The sequence below is a fragment of the Acanthopagrus latus genome, chromosome 3 (genome assembly GCF_904848185.1).
Source record: "Acanthopagrus latus isolate v.2019 chromosome 3, fAcaLat1.1, whole genome shotgun sequence".
Classification (NCBI taxonomy): Eukaryota; Metazoa; Chordata; class Actinopteri; order Spariformes; family Sparidae; genus Acanthopagrus; species Acanthopagrus latus.
The window spans coordinates 12,291,815-12,310,765 of NC_051041.1; the positions used below are offsets into that span (position 1 = coordinate 12,291,815).

An 18,951-nucleotide genomic window follows, 5' to 3' on the forward strand; every position below is an offset into this window, starting at 1 on the left:
CTTTTTTTTCAAATTTTCTTAAATTAGAGTCGCTCTGCCTGTGACCGGCTGGAGAGTTTGTCATTAACACATTAATAGTTTGGAGTTAGTTTGGTTCACAAGTTGCACTGAGTTTGCGTTGGGTGCCAGGGTGTGGCCTAATGGAAAAAGTGTCAGTGGCTGAAGTCATTCTGTGTTCAGGATACACCCAGCACTGTTATGACAGCATATTTAGCCAACTTAGCTAGCAGTGTGGCTCGAGTCATCACAATGTCGGCCCATCATTTTGTTGCTGTATAGTCATGACAGTGTTTTTGTTCCATTCATTCAATCATTCATTCATCAGGCCAGCGTTTTCATTTGTCCAAAACTTCCATTTATGACCAGATACTTGCAAATATAATGACATGTTCATTAGCCTCAGCTGCACTTTCCCTGCACGCCAGCTATGTAGTGTGACTAGACGTCCTGGTTTTCCGTTGTCTATCCTTGGCTGGAACCGTCCCTGGAAATGTCCCTGTTTTAACTGTGCCTTATATTTTACATGGCATGATTGACGTCTCATCGGTGTTTTACTTGTTTTCACTAACAGAGGACTGCTTAGTATAGCAAACCTTCCAGTTCTGCTAACAACTTGCGGAGGACAACAGAGGAACTCAGCCAGAAGCTTGCAAGTAGCAGGCGAGAGTGAATAAGACAGCGTAAGAAAGGTTATTACAATGAAGTCACAACGGTCTAATTTCATAAAAAAACAATATTGAATATTTCTGTTATATATTGGCCACTGAACTTAAAATTTCCTAGCTTAATATTTTAGAAATCTTGTACGTAAAAGACAACCACAGAAGTTGTCTGGAACGCAGCATTAGGATTTACAGGGAGATCTGTGATCGAGGGGCGTCTGCCCTGAGCAAAAGCAAGAGAAATCGCCAAATGGAGTCCAGACACTGGTGGCGGTGGTGGCTGATGACTCTGCAGACACTGATAGGCTGATGAAATTAAGATGATCAAGACACTGTACATTCAGGCTACTGTTATGTGCATAACATAACAGCAGGAAGTTATGAGTTGGCATATGCGTGAGGGGTGAACCACAGTGTGGCATGAGAAATAAAGTAAAAAGACCCTAACATTTGTTAGAGCTTCAATACCAACAACTGTGCTAAATCAATTCTGGTGTAGCAAACTAGCTTCTAGACATGAATTGTGTAAAAGTGTGACATAGTGATGTAGTGTGATGTGACAAACTCACAGAATTAAAGGCGGGACCACTGAGGAGGCGTTTCAGGGGCAGTGTTTTCTGTGGGAGACGGAGCTTCTGTTGGTGCAGACTTTGAACTTTCAAGATCTTTTACAAGCACAGGAGCCTATTTAAAACAATAAAGGCAATGTAAAAAAAAACAACAAAACAAGAACAGTAGGTCTCCTTTAAATCCTGGAAACATCTTTAAAGCTGCAGCAAACGGTGCCGAGAGACCTGCAGTGCTGTTCGAAATATGGCTGCAGCTCATGTGACTCAAATGTGACGCAAAAGTCCCGAATGTAAGAACTCTGAGTAAATGAGAGGAACAAACAGAGCCTCCCACAGCGTCTGAATCTGCCTTCCTCAGAGCAGGTGAGCGTGTTTGGCTCCACGGAGACTCTTCTCAGCGGCAGCAGACGACACCAGACGTTATCTGCCCTGCCGAGGCCCACTCAATGTGGGCCAAGTGAAAAAATAGAGGGAGCAATCAGTGTGGTCCCATGATTCCTAGTGAGCTGTGAAGGAATGACAAGTATAGCCGGCCCTCACATCTCACCCGCCATGTCATGCACACACAAACTCACGCACGCAGACACACACACACACACACACACACACACACACACACACACACACGCACACACACACACACACATTTTCACACCCTTTCTGCATGTCCCTGCTGGCTCAAAATACAGAACCCAATTATTCTTGTTAACCACCAGCTGCCCGAGCTGACTCACTGTGGAGAGCCATACTGTGCATATGGACGCACGCGGACACACATGCACACACCACTGCCTCTCCACATACAGTACATGCACACACATGCGCACACTTACTCATACAAGTGCTCTCCGAACAGCACACTCTCACTTCAGCTTTGCACAGGATGTTATGAAATCGCCGCTGTTGCTGAAACTTAGTGAAGGTCGCTGGGAGTCCTCTCTCTCACCCACACACACACTTCACCTGGCACTTACACACTCACACATACTCTCTCTCACACACACACACACACACACACACACACACACACACCCTCGTGCAGGGAGTTGACGCTCAGCTCAGTCCCAGTCCTGTGGCTACTCGAGCGAGGAGCCTGCCGGTGATCGGACTGTCGCCTGAAGCGAAGAGGCCGAGCCGGCGTTGATTCAATTTTACAGCCCAGTCACTCTCTCTGGGGCTCCGATTAGTCTGCCGAGGGAGACGAGGGGGAGAGGAGAGGAAGGAGAGGGAGAAGAGCAAGAAGAAGAAGCAAAAAGAGGAGTAGTGATGGCTATGACCGACATTGCAGAGGATGACCTGGATGAGATGATGCGCGAGGAAGCGGAGGATGTCTTCTACGAGGACGGTAGGCTCGCCGAAGGGTCAGTTGGGAGGTGCGAAAGCAGGCGTGGGTTTACAGGTGGGCTGCTCGAGGATCACAGCGAGGTCACACTGGCTGGTTTGTGTCTTGCGGTTGTGATCAGGGTTAAGAAGAGGGTGAAGGCTAAGGGGTGGCCCAGAGGGATCTCCTCGGCTGCGTAGGTGGGGTTGTTTGCTGCACGGTCGAGTAGGCTCTGATACACAGAGGCAACAACATCAAAGACTGACTTGTCTTGGTGAAGAAGGAGAAAAAGCTTCACTATGCCACTAATTGAAGTTGTGTTTGTTGTTAATACACGCAATGATTGCTACTATTAGCCAACCAGCAGATCCTTGGCTAATTACAACTGCACACGTTTGTCTCCAGTTAGTCTGTGCAGGAGTTGTGCGCAGAGTTTGTTTATTGATTTTTCAACTTTTACCCTTTTTAGAGAGCCGAGAGGAGCCGTGCCCTCTGCAGTGTGGGCGTTCTTGTATAACAGGCAGATGTTTTTTAACCGAGCATTATGTGCCACGGGAAAATCTCTTCAGCATGTACTTTTGTGAGAGCGGTTTCATTTTTTAAAAACCAACTGTGATCACAACTTACATTCAGCTGGATCCTGGAGGAGCGGTGAGCGGTAGACCTGACTGGCGGTTATTCAAAGGTAGAGGGAAAAGGGGAGAATACTGTCAGGTGGTATGTCAGTCGAGGTCTGTTCATTTTCCATTTGGAAGAAAAAAAATCTCCAACCATGACTGTGGAAAAGTCACTCGTGAATATGAAGACATAACAGTTTTGACATAAAAACAATAATTTATTGTGTGGCAGGGATATCTGCTGAAGCTAATGTGCTAGCCATCTAGCCCACGGACTGTCCCAGTCCAAAGCCACCTTGAAAGCTGTGTTAACACCAACACTCCGTGGGTGTCCAGAGCTAATGATCTGGACCGCTATAGCTGCACTGCTAACCAAGTTTATATGTTTATGGCAGCTTCAGTTTGCAAGTGATAGCAGTTACTGTGGTCATATGACGTCCCGTATTTGTTTTGAATATGAATTTGACAGATGGCGAATTCTTATGTACTTCACCTTTAATGCTTTTTGTGTTTTAAGGAGTAATCCACCAATGAAGCATCTGGGTTAATGCTAGTAGCCGCTAATGTAGCCTCGAGCTGAGCTAAGCTAACCAGCTGCTGGTTGTAGCAATATATTGAGCTGCCAGACATTAGAGCGATATCAATCTTTCATATGGTTTTGGTTTGGACATTTCCTGTTTTATTTTTGTAGCTTATGTCCTCGTGTGGTCCACTTCCTGTCTCTGTCCTGTCTCATGTTACACTAGTCTTTTAACTCTGATGAAGCGTTTTGCTCCCTTTAAAACTCACACAATCGGTGACAGTGGTCAGCTATACATATCCTCAATTTCTCTGCCACATATTGCTTTTTGATTCCTCACTTAAGTGTTTGATGACACACCATCTTCTGGCGCTGTACATGAACACTCACATATTTATAGATTTTAGGACATATTTAAACTCCACGCCGGCCCTAAGTGTGCCGCAGCAGCCGCTCCACTGATAATGAACGGACAGTGAGCGCGGGGATATTCCCAGATATTGCATCATTTGGTGTGTAATGTATGTTAATGCCTCCCCTGACCCACTTCTGCCTGAGATACACCAATGGTGATGTGACGTTGCCTTTGAACATCACAGCCAGGAGGTATGCAGCCAGCTGACTCGCTGCAGCGAACCAGCCAATCGCAGCGCACATATTTCGTCTGGGGGATGGCCAGCGGGCAGCAGTGTGTTTATTCATAGACGGAGCTGAAGGTTGGAGAATATGGATCACTTATGTTTTCTGTTCTAATTAGCTCTTTGGTTTAGTGATGGAAATTATGCTGTGTGTTTTTGCGCTGAATATTCAAACATTTCATTCTGGCTGGTGCTAGATGCAAATTCACAACCACTGGCTTATTTTCTTTTCTGAATCATTAGTTTCATCATTAGTACCGGCTCTGCAAATCTTTGAGCTTTTTCTACCAACAGAATTAGAATTTAGTGTTGAATGAACCTCAGCTTGAAGTATGGGGAGTGTGATCGTGCAGCATCTAAATGCATCTAAATGCATTGGTTTCCAGCAAGGGAATCGTTGTATATTCCTTGTAAAACAGCGACTAAGTTGACCTATTCAAGCCTCTTAAAAAATATTCAGATGAAACAGTGTAACCAGGGAATATCACTGTTGAACTGAACTGCTCACAACAGATGGACCTGTGATGGGGGATCTCAAGCAAAAGAAAAAAAACCTTCAAGGCACTTAAAGGGAACACCAGGGTTGAGCAAGTGTTCAGCTGAAAAGAGTATCCAGTACAGATAATGTTCTTTTTATGGGTACATAATTAATACAGTAACCCATATCAATTTCAGGATTAAACTGCAATCTTCCAGCAAACCCTGCCCACATCCATCTCAAGCCACACCCATTAATCAGAACTGGCCTTTTCCAAGGTAACAGGAAACTTGTGGATAGCAAACCTTCGTATGATGCCAAACCGTGTAGTGGGTCCGCTGTGTCACTGTCAAGGTTTCGGCCCTGCGTCTCCAAAATAAAGGCACCACTTTGTTAGTTTTAGGAAAAGATCATGGTTTTGTATGAAGTAACCACCGCCTCACACAGGACTCAAATCTTGGTCAAATAGGTTACAGTCCCATGGATAAACCCCACAGCCACCCCAATCTGCCTCTGAGATGCACTCTCGGCCTGCTTGAATTGTTTTTGTCCATTGCCGCGGGTCACACCTGGCTAAAAGGTTGGAGAGCCACTGGTGTGATGTCAAGTGGGTATGTTTTCGAGGGCATTAAATATTAAGTGAAAGAAGTGAGTCATAACGCATTTAAAAGGAAGTGTATCAGATGTCTCCGCTGGCTTCTCTGCACAATGGGTTACATAAGGCACGGTTACTCTCGTTTGTCATCCCTCCGCCGCTGCGCTGAAGCACGCTGGATTACGACTAAAGGAGCGCCACTTTTAGCCTGGCAGCAGAAATGTCAGAGTGTCTGAAAGGAGGCAAACGCACAGCGCCAGCCTCGCTCTCTGCTCCCTCCTCTCTCCCTGCTTCTCCTCCACACTCGCCCTCTCACTCAGTCCACTCCAGGTTGTATGAATTAGTGAAAAAAGCCTGTTAGCTTTATTGAGTGGGAACAATGTGTTTTAGCTTCATCCCCCCCCCCGCAGAAACATGAAAAGGGACTCGCAGTCGGCTGGCTGCCTTTTTCAAGCCATGAAATTTGGGACACACATTGACCGGGTTGTAAGCTCCACATTTGGAAACGTGGCTCCTGCATACATATACACATTTAACCACGGAGGTCTGAGTCAACTGAGGTAGTGGATGAATAGTAGGTCGGCTGATTTCTCTCTAGATTAAAGGGGGCTGCTCACCCGGCATGCGAATGATATATTACCTCACTCAGCATCAGTGGCATCCATGATGTCTTTAGTTGTACAGGTTTTGAGGTACGTTCACAGTGCGGTCTGTGTATTCAGAGGCGCATAGTTTTCTTACTGGGAAACTGCAGAAGTGTTCACATGTCATTTTTCAGTGCTGTGAGCACCACAAATGACATTTAGCACCGCTGTGGGGTTTCGGACCTCTGAACTGCCGCCCACATCTTTATATTTGTTCAACAGTTCACGTAGGTCTGGTGTTATGCCCGCTGACAGCTGTGTTCACTGGTCGGCAAAAAAGTTTTCCGAACCGAGTCTAGAAGGCGGGATAATGTTTGGGGATGCTACCAAGCTATCTTCATGAAACATAGTGTCAGAAAATGAGATCTGATTGATGCAGATCTTTGGTTGTAAGTTCTTGTACAACACTTAAATCAGCATCTCTGTGTAAAAATGAAATAAAAGACCACACTCCCAGCGCTGCTCTCTGTCTTCCCCTGCAACCCCCCTCTTGCTTCAGAAGAAATCTCAGAGACAGATATTGCAAAACCAGGGCGCGTAAACACTAAAATCTATGTTTAGAAGTAATTTTGAGTGACCCTCCGAGGACGCAGACGGATATTTTGGCATCTCGTGTAATCAGGTCACTTGGATCACGACTCAGACGCTAAAGACTCGTCTCGGTCCAGACCTCTGAATCCATCCACTCCACCAAGCTGACTGATTCATCTGGCATCATGACATTAGGCAGCGGCTTCTTGTCAGTAAAAAAAAAACAAAAAAACAAAACAAAAAAACAGAGGGTCCAACGAGCACCGCGAGAAGAATAACAATTAGCCACGGACGAGACAGGGCGCCATTGTCAAGCCGTCGTTAAGCCGTGCACTGAGAAAAAAAAAAGGAGGCGTAATGACAACAACTGTGTTGAGAGAAGCTGCTTTTGTACACAGCAACATGCCTTCTCCGTATTCGCTGAAACCAATATGTTTGCATGGCTGCTCATCGGTGTTGTATTGAGGCAGTTGGTCTTCTGTGACTAGCTATGGAAAATCGAACGCAAGGGCAGACTTCAGAAGGAGAGTTTAACAAGTTTGACCAGCATGGATTTGAGTGAATCCAGCATTTTTTGGATGAGTCTCACAAGTTTCGAGGTCATAGAACTCTCAAGCTTTTTGACAAAGTGGTGGCAGTGTTATTATTTTTATGTGTGTGTGTGTGTGTGTGTGTGTGTGTGTGTGTATATATATATATATATATATATGTATATGTATATATATATATGTATATGTATATATATATATGTATATATATATATATATATATATGATTCACAGACTGACTCCAACATTTGATTTTGGAACCGGTTCAAATTCATCAACACTGCTCGACGTCTCCACTTTGCCTTGTATTTGCGAAGTTTCTGCATTTAATAGAAAAACAAATGTGTCGGCCTCAGTGTGGAAGGTTTCTGCCCCTAACATTTTCTTTTTTACTGGTAAATGGATTAAGAGACGACATTAAAAATGAGCCCCTGCAAAATCACCTCTCCACCAAACACCCATCCGACCTGAATGATTCCATTCAGATTTCACAGAAAAACACAACCAAAGCCCCTAAGTGTTTTAACTTTGGAGGTTAACCCAAACACAGCTCCACTTTCTTCCCCTTGTTATCACACTTTACCACACGAACGCACAGCTCCCCCCTTTGTGGTAACGTTTCTCAGAAGAAGAAGAAAAAAAATGGCTGCACCGAATGAAACAAAGATATCAGTAAAAGTGCACAGCGGCTCCATTGAGACCAAAATAAACACAATGGCTTCTTTAACTCCTTCTTCCTCCTCATGAGTAATTCAAAGGGGCCAGATTTTTGCTCCGCTAGTCGACTCGTGTTGTTGGCAGCGCAGCGGCAAATGGTGAGCAGAAGCAAAGTACAAGAAAGCAGTGTGTCCCCGACTTTAATGATAGTAAAAATATAGTTGAGCGCGAGATTGGCGGTGCCTCGGTCGGAATGAAGTGTTGGTGTTTGGTGTCTAAATAATCCCGTGTTTGACTAACTGGGTCAGGGTCAGTGAGCATGACAGGGCTGCTTTCAGTCACAAGTGAGGAGCTCCTAGAAGTGGAGGCCCCCTGGCAGCGCCCTGAATTATATTTACACTTCAGAACCACATAGGAAATAACTCTTCCTTTGACAGACGGGTGTTTTGGACGCGTCGTGTGTCGGTGCTTTGCGTTCGTAGGTGTCAAACTGACCCACTCCCTGTCATTCAATACAGTCGTGCCTTTGTCTGTAGTTTGTTTATCCTCCAATGCCGGAATGTTTTCTATTGTTCCCGTTCCTTGCGCAATGAGATGCTTTCCTCTCATCTCCTGACCACCAATTACATAACAAAACCACTAATTGCCGGGTTCGACAGCTATTGTTTGTTTGTTGTTTGTTGTTTTTTTTTCTGCTTGGGTTTTTTTGGAAACTACTTCTGTCACAATGGCACGTCAGTCAGGAGTTATGAGAGCTTTTAAAGTCAGCGGCAGATTAAATGAGAGTAAATAAATCCCAAGGGGGCCGGGTGTATGCGGCGATGTAGGGTGACGCTACATGAATGGGCTGAAAGCTAAGGCAGTGCTTTCAGCTCGTGCTCTTTAAGCCTTCGCTCCAGACTTTGCCCAAGGGCTCCCGAGGTTTACAAGTAAATGGGAAAATGTGCAGGCAAGACACAACATGCAGGGTTAATTACCGAACTGCGGTCTCATTTTCACAGTACAGGAGCTTTTCTTGAAACAAGTCGTAAGGCTAAAAGGGCAGCATTCCTCAGGTAATCTAAGAAAAAAGGAGACAAATATGAGGAAAAGTTACCCAGGCTAAACCTGAGCCACAGTGGAAAGGTTTTTAACTACAGCCAAGTCTTTATTCACTTAATGAGCTTTGATTCTTCAGGAGTTTAACTAGCACACTAGCGTTAACAGTTAGCCTTACTAACGTCTAACTAACACACCTAATTTACTTCTCATATGAATCTTATGATGAAATACTAATGCTAAAGAAACAGCATTAACCAAATATACCTCATTGTTGTCATATTGTGAAGTTTAGCTCATCTGAAAACGAGCAAAAATATGAGTTAAACCATGCTGTCTCAATTTAACCAATCTAGCTAATGTCGTTTGTAATGTTAGATTGGATTTAACCAATTAAACGAGATAACATTAATGACAACATTCGCCAGGAGTTTAACTCAGGTAATTTAATAGCTAATATAATTAGCAATGTTAGCTCGAATTTGAACTAATCTCTTAGCTAATGTTTATAGTAACGTCAGCTAGGGGAGAAACAAATTTACTAGCTCACATTATTAGAAGCATTAGCTAAGTGTTTAGCAAATGCCCAACCTATTTGTCATACGTAATGTTAGTGAAGAGTGGCACTAATCTAGCAAAAGTTACCTACGTTACCTTGGATTTTACGAATTTACTACCTAGCATTATTATTGACATTAGCCAGGAGTTTGCCTTGTGTACAAGCCAACACACCAGTAACATTGAATAAGAGTTTAACAAATTTACAAACTGATGTTATTAATCATGGACACATTGGTGCCTCCCTTTGCTAAAGAAACATTTAGATTTATGTTATACTGTATATTGAATTCAGAGGTTTGTACACCACAGCCACACAGTCAGATCAGATCTTTGTTTAATTTTATCGAGTCATGAGTATGTGATATTCTTATCACTTCAACTTCATATATGTGTTCTGAGGAGATCTCATGATATTATCATGCTGAGGACAATAAATCACTTTTACACTAGCTTTTAGCTCTTGACAAGAGGGTGAAACAGGGTCGCCCCTACCACACATGATACTGTACACACACTCACACAGAGCATTAGTAGGAGATACAGAGCTCATGGATAAGTCTGCAAGAAATCAGGTCAGCCTTCACAAATCCATTTCTCCTTCAGTCTCTTGTCGGGACTTGCCTTGTGTGGCAAACCCCAGGAAACTGTATCCTCCTCTGAGCCGACATGATGCCCACTGAAGCTCAGGATCACAGTGAGCACAGTGAGTCCTGCTCCACCGACTGGAAAGCCAGAGGGAGGTGACTTATCTGCACCATTTCACAGCTTAGTATGTAGAGAGAGAGATATGAGAGACGCTGTTTGACAAAGAATTAGTAAGCATAAGGAATACCAAAAAGCCACTTTACCGGCATCTTTCACTGTTTTGGGCTACATCTTCCAGACGTTACAGAGGATTTACTGCTAAGTTTTGTTTGGCCCCTTGAAACTGGTAGTTATGTCACAGCGCTTGACACTGCAGTTTACACAGTTGAGTGAATCTGATTGGACAGCACCACAGATGTTGTCTAGAAACGTTATACTTCTGTCTTTACTTACGCAACATTATTTAGTCAAATCACAGGTTTAAAACTCACGGGTAGTGGCTCATAGCAACAGTATGGACAAGCATCTTTTTATCCAGTGAGCCATTTTTACTACAGATCCTACCAGTAGTTTACATACGGCTTGATTATTTTCATGGTGTTATTTACATACATCATCATCATCTCAAATGCAAGTTTCAGGCTTTCATTTGTAACGAGAATGGAACTCAATAGAGTGCATACATCTACCAAGGCCCAACAGTCCCCTTCAACTCAATCAAGCCTAGTCTAATATTTGTAAATAATCTTTTATCTGGATTTTCATCAATTTGTACTAACTCATAGATACCAGCCACATAAATACAACTTTTTTTTTTCATCAAATCCATGCGTTATTCCTTGAGAAATCGCAAACCAACCAACTGACGAACGGACACAGACAGACTCGGGCATAAACTTGCTGAAGTAAATACCAGATAGCAAAATTGTGCAGGTCATGTGCATCTGGCCCACATAGCGCGTTGAATGATGCCACTCGAGCCGTCCACTGTCATTTCCCACATCTGATCTTGTTGCTGATTGTTGAGTCAAATTCCAGGGTCATCAATAACAGATGACAGCCAGTTCCTGAAAACCTCTGAATGAGGCTCAGTAACCAACTACCTTTCTCTCGAATTGTTTCCTTGAAAATAATCAGAAATGTAAGTCTGTCGACTTATAATATTAGCGATGCATATCAACCGCCAGTTGTTTACAGGGAAGTTATGTTGCCGTGATTTGCTCGACACCCCCAGGCTTGTCTTGTCAAGGCTTGTCCACCTTAAAGCATATTAAAGACAGGTACTTAAACATTGCCTGGGAAAGTGGGTAATGACTGTTTCTGGTAAGGACGAATGATTTGGAAGTGTGATACAGTATTGCTTGTTGGGTTTTAGGTCCTCAAACTGAGTTCCTCAGAATTAAAAGAAACATCTGTCGTGAGCACTACAAGAGCAAGTGCAGACTTGTTCACATGGAGAATTTAGTGCACAAAAGCTTCCCGGTCAGAACGCTTATACTTCTGAACATGTCTGTACTTTTATCATATATAGACTATATTAGCTTCAGTTCAAATGGATGCCATGATTGGAGCAAACTAAGTGAACTCCCCCCTGCAGCAGAGCAGCAGTTCAGCCCTGCAGCGTCGTGGTCCGACCAGGAAATAATTCAATCAATGTTTACTGCTGTCCGTCAACTTTTTCGCGACACAAATACAGTAACTCCCTCGTTCGCACGCTGCCAAAGAGGTCACCGCAAGAAGTTGGAGAATGATCTAAAACTAATTCGATCTACTTGCCCTACTGTAAGAGGCGCACTGACCCACTCCTCTGCAACCTCGCACGCACACGAGCATTGTCTTCCACCCTCAACAGTCGCACGCTGACAGTCCACCCACACACACACACACACACACCTCCGCTGTCTGGCCACAGATGTCCTCTCTGTCCACACAGATGCAGCACAGCGAAGAACGTGACAGTAGTGTGGTTTGTGCGTCAGTGGACGCTCTCTGTTGGGAATCGCTCTGACCTGAGGGGACCTACTGTAGCTGGAATATTACCGCTCTGCATCCTCCTCTCCCTGCATCTGACAGTTGCCTCCACTGACCTACTTTCGCCAAAAGACAACTATTAGCTTCTGCAGTGAGAGAGAAAGAAAGAAGGGGGAGGCTAAAAGAGAAGAAAACATTGTTTGCATTTTGGTGAACTGAAGGTGAATTGTTAGTGCTGCAACATCCAGTAAGGCACATGATGCAAGAGGAGAAAACTTTCTCTCTCCGCAGGCACAAGTGTAAACTCGTCCCACTCGTTCGGTCACAGATGTTCACATGTGGCGTATGTCTGCTGCTAACCTTTCCCTTTTCAATTCCCATGTGGTTGCCATGACGATCTGTGCTGCGGGCGACGCCGGGCGTGCGAGGTTTACACTTAGTGGTTTGGAACCGCTCTCACAATGAGATAATCCTGTTTGAAACGTGACACGTAACAGACCACCCACTGCTCTTCAGAGAGGGGTAACCTGGAGGACGTTTGGAGGCCCTTCTAAGAGGCAAGCTTACATTTATGGCTGGTGAGTGGACAGTTGTAGAGCAAGATAGTTGAATATTGAGATTAAACAAGTGGTTGTTTGTGTTCGGTCCAAGTACAAAAAAAAACAAAAAAAAACAATCAATCATGCACCTGCCCACGGCCTGGAAGTGAGACTCAGAAATCAACTATCTTTCTCCAGAATCGCCTACTGCATCTTTCAGACTTGTGCCCTGTGCCAGGATCACTTTTGTTCAGGACACAAACAGCCAACAGTGAGATGCTTCTAAAAAAAAAGTCTAGCTCTTTGTTGAAGTGTGGTAAGATACAGTCGTGCCAAACCATGAATAACAGATACAGCATTTGTTTTTTTTTGTTTGTTTTGTTTGTTTTGGCCACTTCAGAGCAGAGAAATAAGCTGAAAACACAATTTGCAATCACATTTAAAGTTTTATGGCTGACTTATTAGCAAACTTTTGCTTAGTCAGATATCCAGTTGATATGAAGCAGCGTAGGCATTCATTTGTAGCCGTCTTTCTGCCCACCTGACTGATGTGCTTTCAATATTTAATCTCCTTTTCGTTCTGTCTTGGTCTCCACCAACTCCTGAGAAAACTGTCTGGTTCTTAACCTCGGCATTTCCTCACAAGCCAGTTGCAGTCTTTGCAACTATCCTGCAAGTGGATTACAATGGTTTCATCAAAGCGTTTACAACTGAAACACGGCTACATGTTACGTGCGATCAGACTTTTAAAATAAAGCTTGCTGACAGACAGCTCACTTATTAAGACGTTATGACTTTTCACCGGTTATAAACGTTGTCCAGCGGTCACAGTTTGGTTAGGTTTTGGCTCCAAAATGACTTTGTCAGGAAAAGATCAAACTTTTTGGTTAAAACTACGTGCAGTCTCTTAACTCACAGTAGCTCACGTCACACAACGTAAGTCGCATCATTTACGTGCATTCGCTTACTCGCGCAACACAACTTTTTCCCATAGCAACAAGAATATAACACTCAGGGATAAGGTAACATGCAGACAGTGGAAAGTAAAGAGAATGCTGGTTGAAATAGGAACCCAGCGACAGGCTGAAAGCAACTGTCTACATCCGGTGAGGCAGAACACAGGCAGAAACTCATTTTAAAAATATTTAAGAAGGAGGCCTGTGAGGTTCCTCAGGGGGAGAGACTCTACCTGCAAAAAGCAACCAGTCATTACAGACTAAAGGGGCGGCAGCATGGAGCCTTGCCACAGGGAAGTATACGGCCTGTAATTTGTTCACCTCTGTAGAGACACATCAGTAACATGCAACGTTGTGCAGGCGTATAGGAGCTAAGTGAATCATTATTTAGGAGCCAACACAGCTGCACACACACGCACACAAATGTCAGAATGTGCTTGGATTCAAGTTGATTTACAGCTCCAGAAGTCCAACAATGAGTCAGCCAAAACAGCGATAGTAACCGGAGAAGGAGCAGCAGTTTCCTCAGATATTTTAGTGCCACACACTTTCACTGTGACACACACGCACACACACACACACACACACTGTCAGCTGTGCCTGTACATCCCTTAGCCTTGACCTTCCTGCCCTCCAGTCATGTGGCCTCTCTGACTCATCCTGGTTTGGTGGTCAGACGTTGTCGGGCAGAAGAAAAAAGGGTTCAGAGGAGGAGAAAACGAGTGAGAATGGAGGACATGAATGCTTAACTGAATAGAAGAGAAAAGTTGGAGGCAGAGCGAGCGTCAGAGGAACGTTTCAATGCCGCGATCAGTGCGGAGCAGGAGGTCGATGGTGGAGAGCAACAGCAGTTGTAGCTCGTACACATGGAGAGGAACTGCTCTGCCGGGAGGTCAGTGGGGGTTGGTTTCATTCATACCGTGACTGAGGCAATCAAAGGACGTACTCGGGTACATAATATTCCTATATCTGAATGTTTAATGAGGATCGTAAATATTCTGCAGTCTTGCTACAAAAATATGTGTATTTCAACTCGGAAGAATATGTTTTTGAAGTACAACGTAAATCATGGAGGGACTGTTTGTAAGTGAGTGGGCTGGATCAGTTTAGAGTTTGAGGAAGGAAGGTGTCACAGTCAATCATTTTGGAGCGAGGTTACAGGGTTTTTTTTGTGTGCTGGGACCGAAAAAAAACAGTGGAGTACAACAGGAAGGATTAAAGTTATGATCTAGAGTTAGTAAAACTGCACAGTGTACTTAGTTCATTACACCGTAGGAGAGCCAAAGTGAAAATTTCTTCTTCCTGAGAAAATACTTGAGTGGATTAGAGCTGACGGTGCACACTAACCCGATGCTAAATTACCTGTTGCTGCAGTTTTGATTGGCAACAGCCACATGATAATGTTATGTGTCTGTGAACATGTGTGCGTGTGTGTGTGTGTGTGGGTTAGTGTGTGGTAGTTGTAGGTTCAAGTGTGTATGGCCTTCTCTTTGTGTTAGTGCGTGCTGGTTCTTCAGTATATATAGCTGCTAGTCAGGGGCTGTTGATGACAGCCATAATTACAGGCTGAGCTGTTCAGCAGCTGAGAGTCCAGGGGGAAGAATGAGTGTGTGTGTGTGTGTGTGTGTGTGTGTGTGTGTGTGTGTGTGTGTGTGTGTGTGTGTGTGTGTGTGTGTGTGTGTGTGTGCATGCGTACATGCATGTTAGCGCTAGCTGAGGGGCTTATAGAAACCCAACAGAGTTTGCCGGATGTGCGAGGACAGAGTGAGAGGACAAAATGTCTGAGAATGGTTTTGTACACTATATATATATATATGTATACGAATACATATACATATATTTAAACACAGCCTGGGGTCTGAATGTGCATTAATTTCCCTTTCTTTACTTTTTTCTCTCTCCTTCATCTCTCTGCTTCCTGTATTGCGTCCGTTCTTCCTTGCACCACTTATATCCGCAAAGGCATGACTGAATTCCCTGCATCGAGCCCATCACTGCTCAATTAGCCTCATGACGTCTGACTGTATCTCATTGATCCCCAAGTAACAACCCTCTGAGGACAGCTGTCTTGTCGTTTCTTCTTGACTGAGCGTGAAGGTTCATTCTTGACCTTAGAAACTGACATTTAAAAAATCATCTTGAGGTCCATTTGGTAGCGTTCTCCTAAACCATGGTCGGTTGTCATCATGTAATCTTGCCCTCTCATTGCTTTCCCCGGGGGGAAAGAATCCAGGATCCTCCTCTTGGCATCTTGTCGATTAAAATGATTTTTCTCATGCACTAAGTTCATTTCTTGCCAAATTTCTCCTCTAAGATGTGAAAAATCCCTGAATTTTCCCTTGAGGATTAATGATATCAACGAGTCATTATGAAATCCCTTCCTTCACTAATACCAAACTGATGAATTAAAAGGGACAAGCCATTTTCTGCTCCCTTTGCTCCTCAGAAGGGCAAGCTCAATTGGATTCGTATGGACTCGGCGGAACAGCATATCCACTTATGGAGGGCAAGTATGTTGGCAGGAGCACTTCAAGACGAGTCACTCGACTTAATACCGAGCTCTGTCGTGGAAAAGTGTTTTACCCCGGCCGTTGAATAGCAGCACCTGTGTGCTTCACGTCGTCTGTTGCTCTCAAAGGTGGAGGTGTTTGTCTTTTTTCACAATTCCATTCCTTGTGATTCAGTTTGCTTGTTGCTTGACGTCCAGGAGGAAAGCAGCCACTGTGAACCCACTTGAGGTGAACGGATTTGAGAGGCAGTTTTTGGAAAAGCTCCCCCCGTTGTTTAGCTGCATAATCACAGATAATCACATCGTCATTTTCACAACATGTCAATGCATTTACGAGGACAAATAAAGCTTCTTTCGCCGCAGAGTGGAGCTGGTTCTACCGCACCTCTGCAGAAGTTGGGTTTAAGGTCTAAGTGAACGCGAAAGGCCTAAATTTAAACCAACGAGGCTGAAAAGATATCATCTCTCTCTCCTAAAAATGGCCCCGCTGCTGTCCAGAGGACAAGGGCAAAGAGAAATGTTAGAGACAGTTCAGAAGGTGACAGCTGGTTAAATCTGGCGCTCAGACGTGGATTCGCCCTGTGGGTCGGAGTGGTCCGCAAAGAGAGAGGAGAAGCAGCAGCTCATGCCTGTAGCAAGGCAACACAGACCACAGTGTGTGTGTGTGTGTGTGTGTGTGTGTGTGTGTGTGTGTGTGTGTGTGTGTGTGTGTGAGCAGGCCTGTTGAGAATACAGAGGTCAGCATGTCCTGGCTCAAAATATGGGGAAATGGGAGTTTGAGTTCCCGGAAGTGCAGTTTACATTATGTTATAGACAGTTAGTTACACATTAGAGGATTCAAAGCCTCTTAAAGACCTTTAGGATTTGCTTTCAATACGGTTTATTAAGCAGTTACCACAAACATGTCTTTATACAATTGATTACCACATTAATGAAAAAGAAACATAAAATTGAATGATTGAGTGCTGTTAAGCCTTACTGACCTCCCCCTCAACTCCCACCCTGTGTGCATTGTGTTTGCTCATGTTTCCATCAGATACACCCCACACACAACAGACTGTACATGACTGTGTTTGTATGATATTGTTTATTGGTCTAATTCTCTGAAAAATAATCAATTAACCAACTAGAATTGCACTCAGTGGACTGCATATCTCCGCCATGGCCCACCAGCCACCAAAATGTTTTCATCAATGTCCATGTGTTGTTCTCTGAGAGATTAGCTTGAATGTCAGCAACAACAAAAACATCCTATCTTGTATTCTATCTTCAAGAAAGTGAGGAAAAAATCCTGGGTCTGTCCCTTTATCTGGATCCATACAAGAAGTTCACAGGTTTCATTCTGGGCTGAGACCCATCCTCCATCCAAATTTAGTGGAAATCTGTTCAGCCATTTTTCTGCAGTCTTGTTCACAAACCAACCAATCGGTTTTGCTATAGTTTCCCAACAGTCCCCTTTAATTGAATCTAGCTTAACCCTAATTTTAAAATCCAAACATCTGCATTATTATTATTTGGACCCGCATCAAATTGTACTCATAAATAGCAGCCACTTTTCATCAAGTTCCACGCATTATTCCCTGAGATATTAACAAAAATATTGACCTCTCATGTAAAACGAGGTGAGAAAAAAAGATCCTGGGTCCGTCCTTTTGTCCGGATCAGCACCAAAAGTAAATGGGGTCTATTCTGGGCTGAGACCCATCCTCCATCCAATTTTCTTGGAAATCTATTCAGTAGCTTTTATGTAATCCTGCTCGCAATCCAACAAAAATGGACACGGTGTTTAAAAAAAAAAAAAACACTCCTTGGTGGAGTTGACTTTTTGAGTCCACCACTTTCCCTTGTTATTAATCTATTTTTGTTTAGATTAATTTAAAAACATTAGCTTTCTGTTTAAGGTGTCTGGTTGGTAGGTGGAATCCCCCTTGAACGCATCGCCTTAGAATCCTTAAAAACCAGCGTGTGTGTTTGTTTTCCGCTTGTCACGGACACAGAGAGAGTGAGAGAGAAAGGACATCCTTAAGTGGGCTGATTTAGGTCTAGCATCTTAAATTGTTACCATAAAATTCAAACAAGTAAAGCTCATTCAAAGAGACAGACAGAGACAAAGAGAGAGGGAGAAAGGCCATACGCCAAGTTTGATTCATGCTTCCAGGGCGCGCGCACTTATACCCACACGCACGTAAATCCTCTCTCTCACACACACACGCACACACACACAATGGGGGCACAAAAAAGGCAGGCCCCGCCCTCCCTGTGACATCCTCCGCCTCTGATTGGCTCGCCGTTGTTCAGGAGGAGCGCCGCAAACACAAAGTGGAATGTGCGTGAGGGGGGCTCAGTGTTTGCTGTGGACGGCCGCTGCGTGGATCCTCAGCGGGGAACGAGCGTCGAACATCCTTCACTCCCATGGGACTGATTCTCTCTGCCTTTTTCGAAATCTAACGCCGCCGTCAGCTCGGAGCGCTGTGCGTGAGGAAAAGCGAAAGCGCACTTTCTTTTCTCGCACTCTGGCATCTTTACGCACGGATGGAGAGGCGCAGGTAGACGGGCAAGAGACGCCACTGAGGAGCCGCTGCTGTGAAGTTTTGCCGAGGTACGTTGATGCGTCGGACGGCGCAACTTGATGATAATGTGATGGATGTGTGAGGTGCGCACATGCAAGGAAAACAACTCCTTTTCTCCGGATTGGTGTGTGCGTGTGTGTGTGTGTGTGTGTGTGTGTGTGTGTGTGGAGGGGGGTGCTTCGTGCTCTCCGGGGCAGTAGGTTAGTGGATCACAGCGAGGCGTGAACTGAGCTCAGCCAAGGATGCAACTCGTCGTCGGAGAAATACGCACAAACCATCAATATTCTCTGCTCTCTTGACACCGATCTCTGAGTAGTGCGCAGGACTTTTGTTTTTTGGGACATTTTTACGCTAATATGAAAAGTGAAACAAGGTGTTAAGGCTCCATGTTTGTCGTTTGTTACTCTAGAAATTGAGTTCAAGTGTGGCAGAGCTGTGAACC

The 18,951-nt window shown here is 44.3% G+C and overlaps 1 protein-coding gene across 4 annotated transcripts in view; it reads left to right on the forward strand.

The window, feature by feature from the left end:
- Positions 1–2,177: 2,177 nt before the first annotated feature.
- ripor2 (RHO family interacting cell polarization regulator 2) overlaps positions 2,178–18,951 on the forward strand; it is a 64,947-nt gene continuing 48,173 nt past the window's right edge. For 2 of the 4 annotated variants that reach the window (XM_037092236.1, XM_037092237.1), the window contains exon 1: positions 2,178–2,576. In XM_037092236.1, the coding sequence (XP_036948131.1) occupies positions 2,498–2,576 (79 nt within the window). In that variant the 5' untranslated portion in view covers positions 2,178–2,497. Of the gene's footprint in view, positions 2,577–18,279; positions 18,539–18,951 lie in introns of those variants that run through there. The other 2 variants (XM_037092238.1, XM_037092239.1) reach the window with 2 other exon arrangements.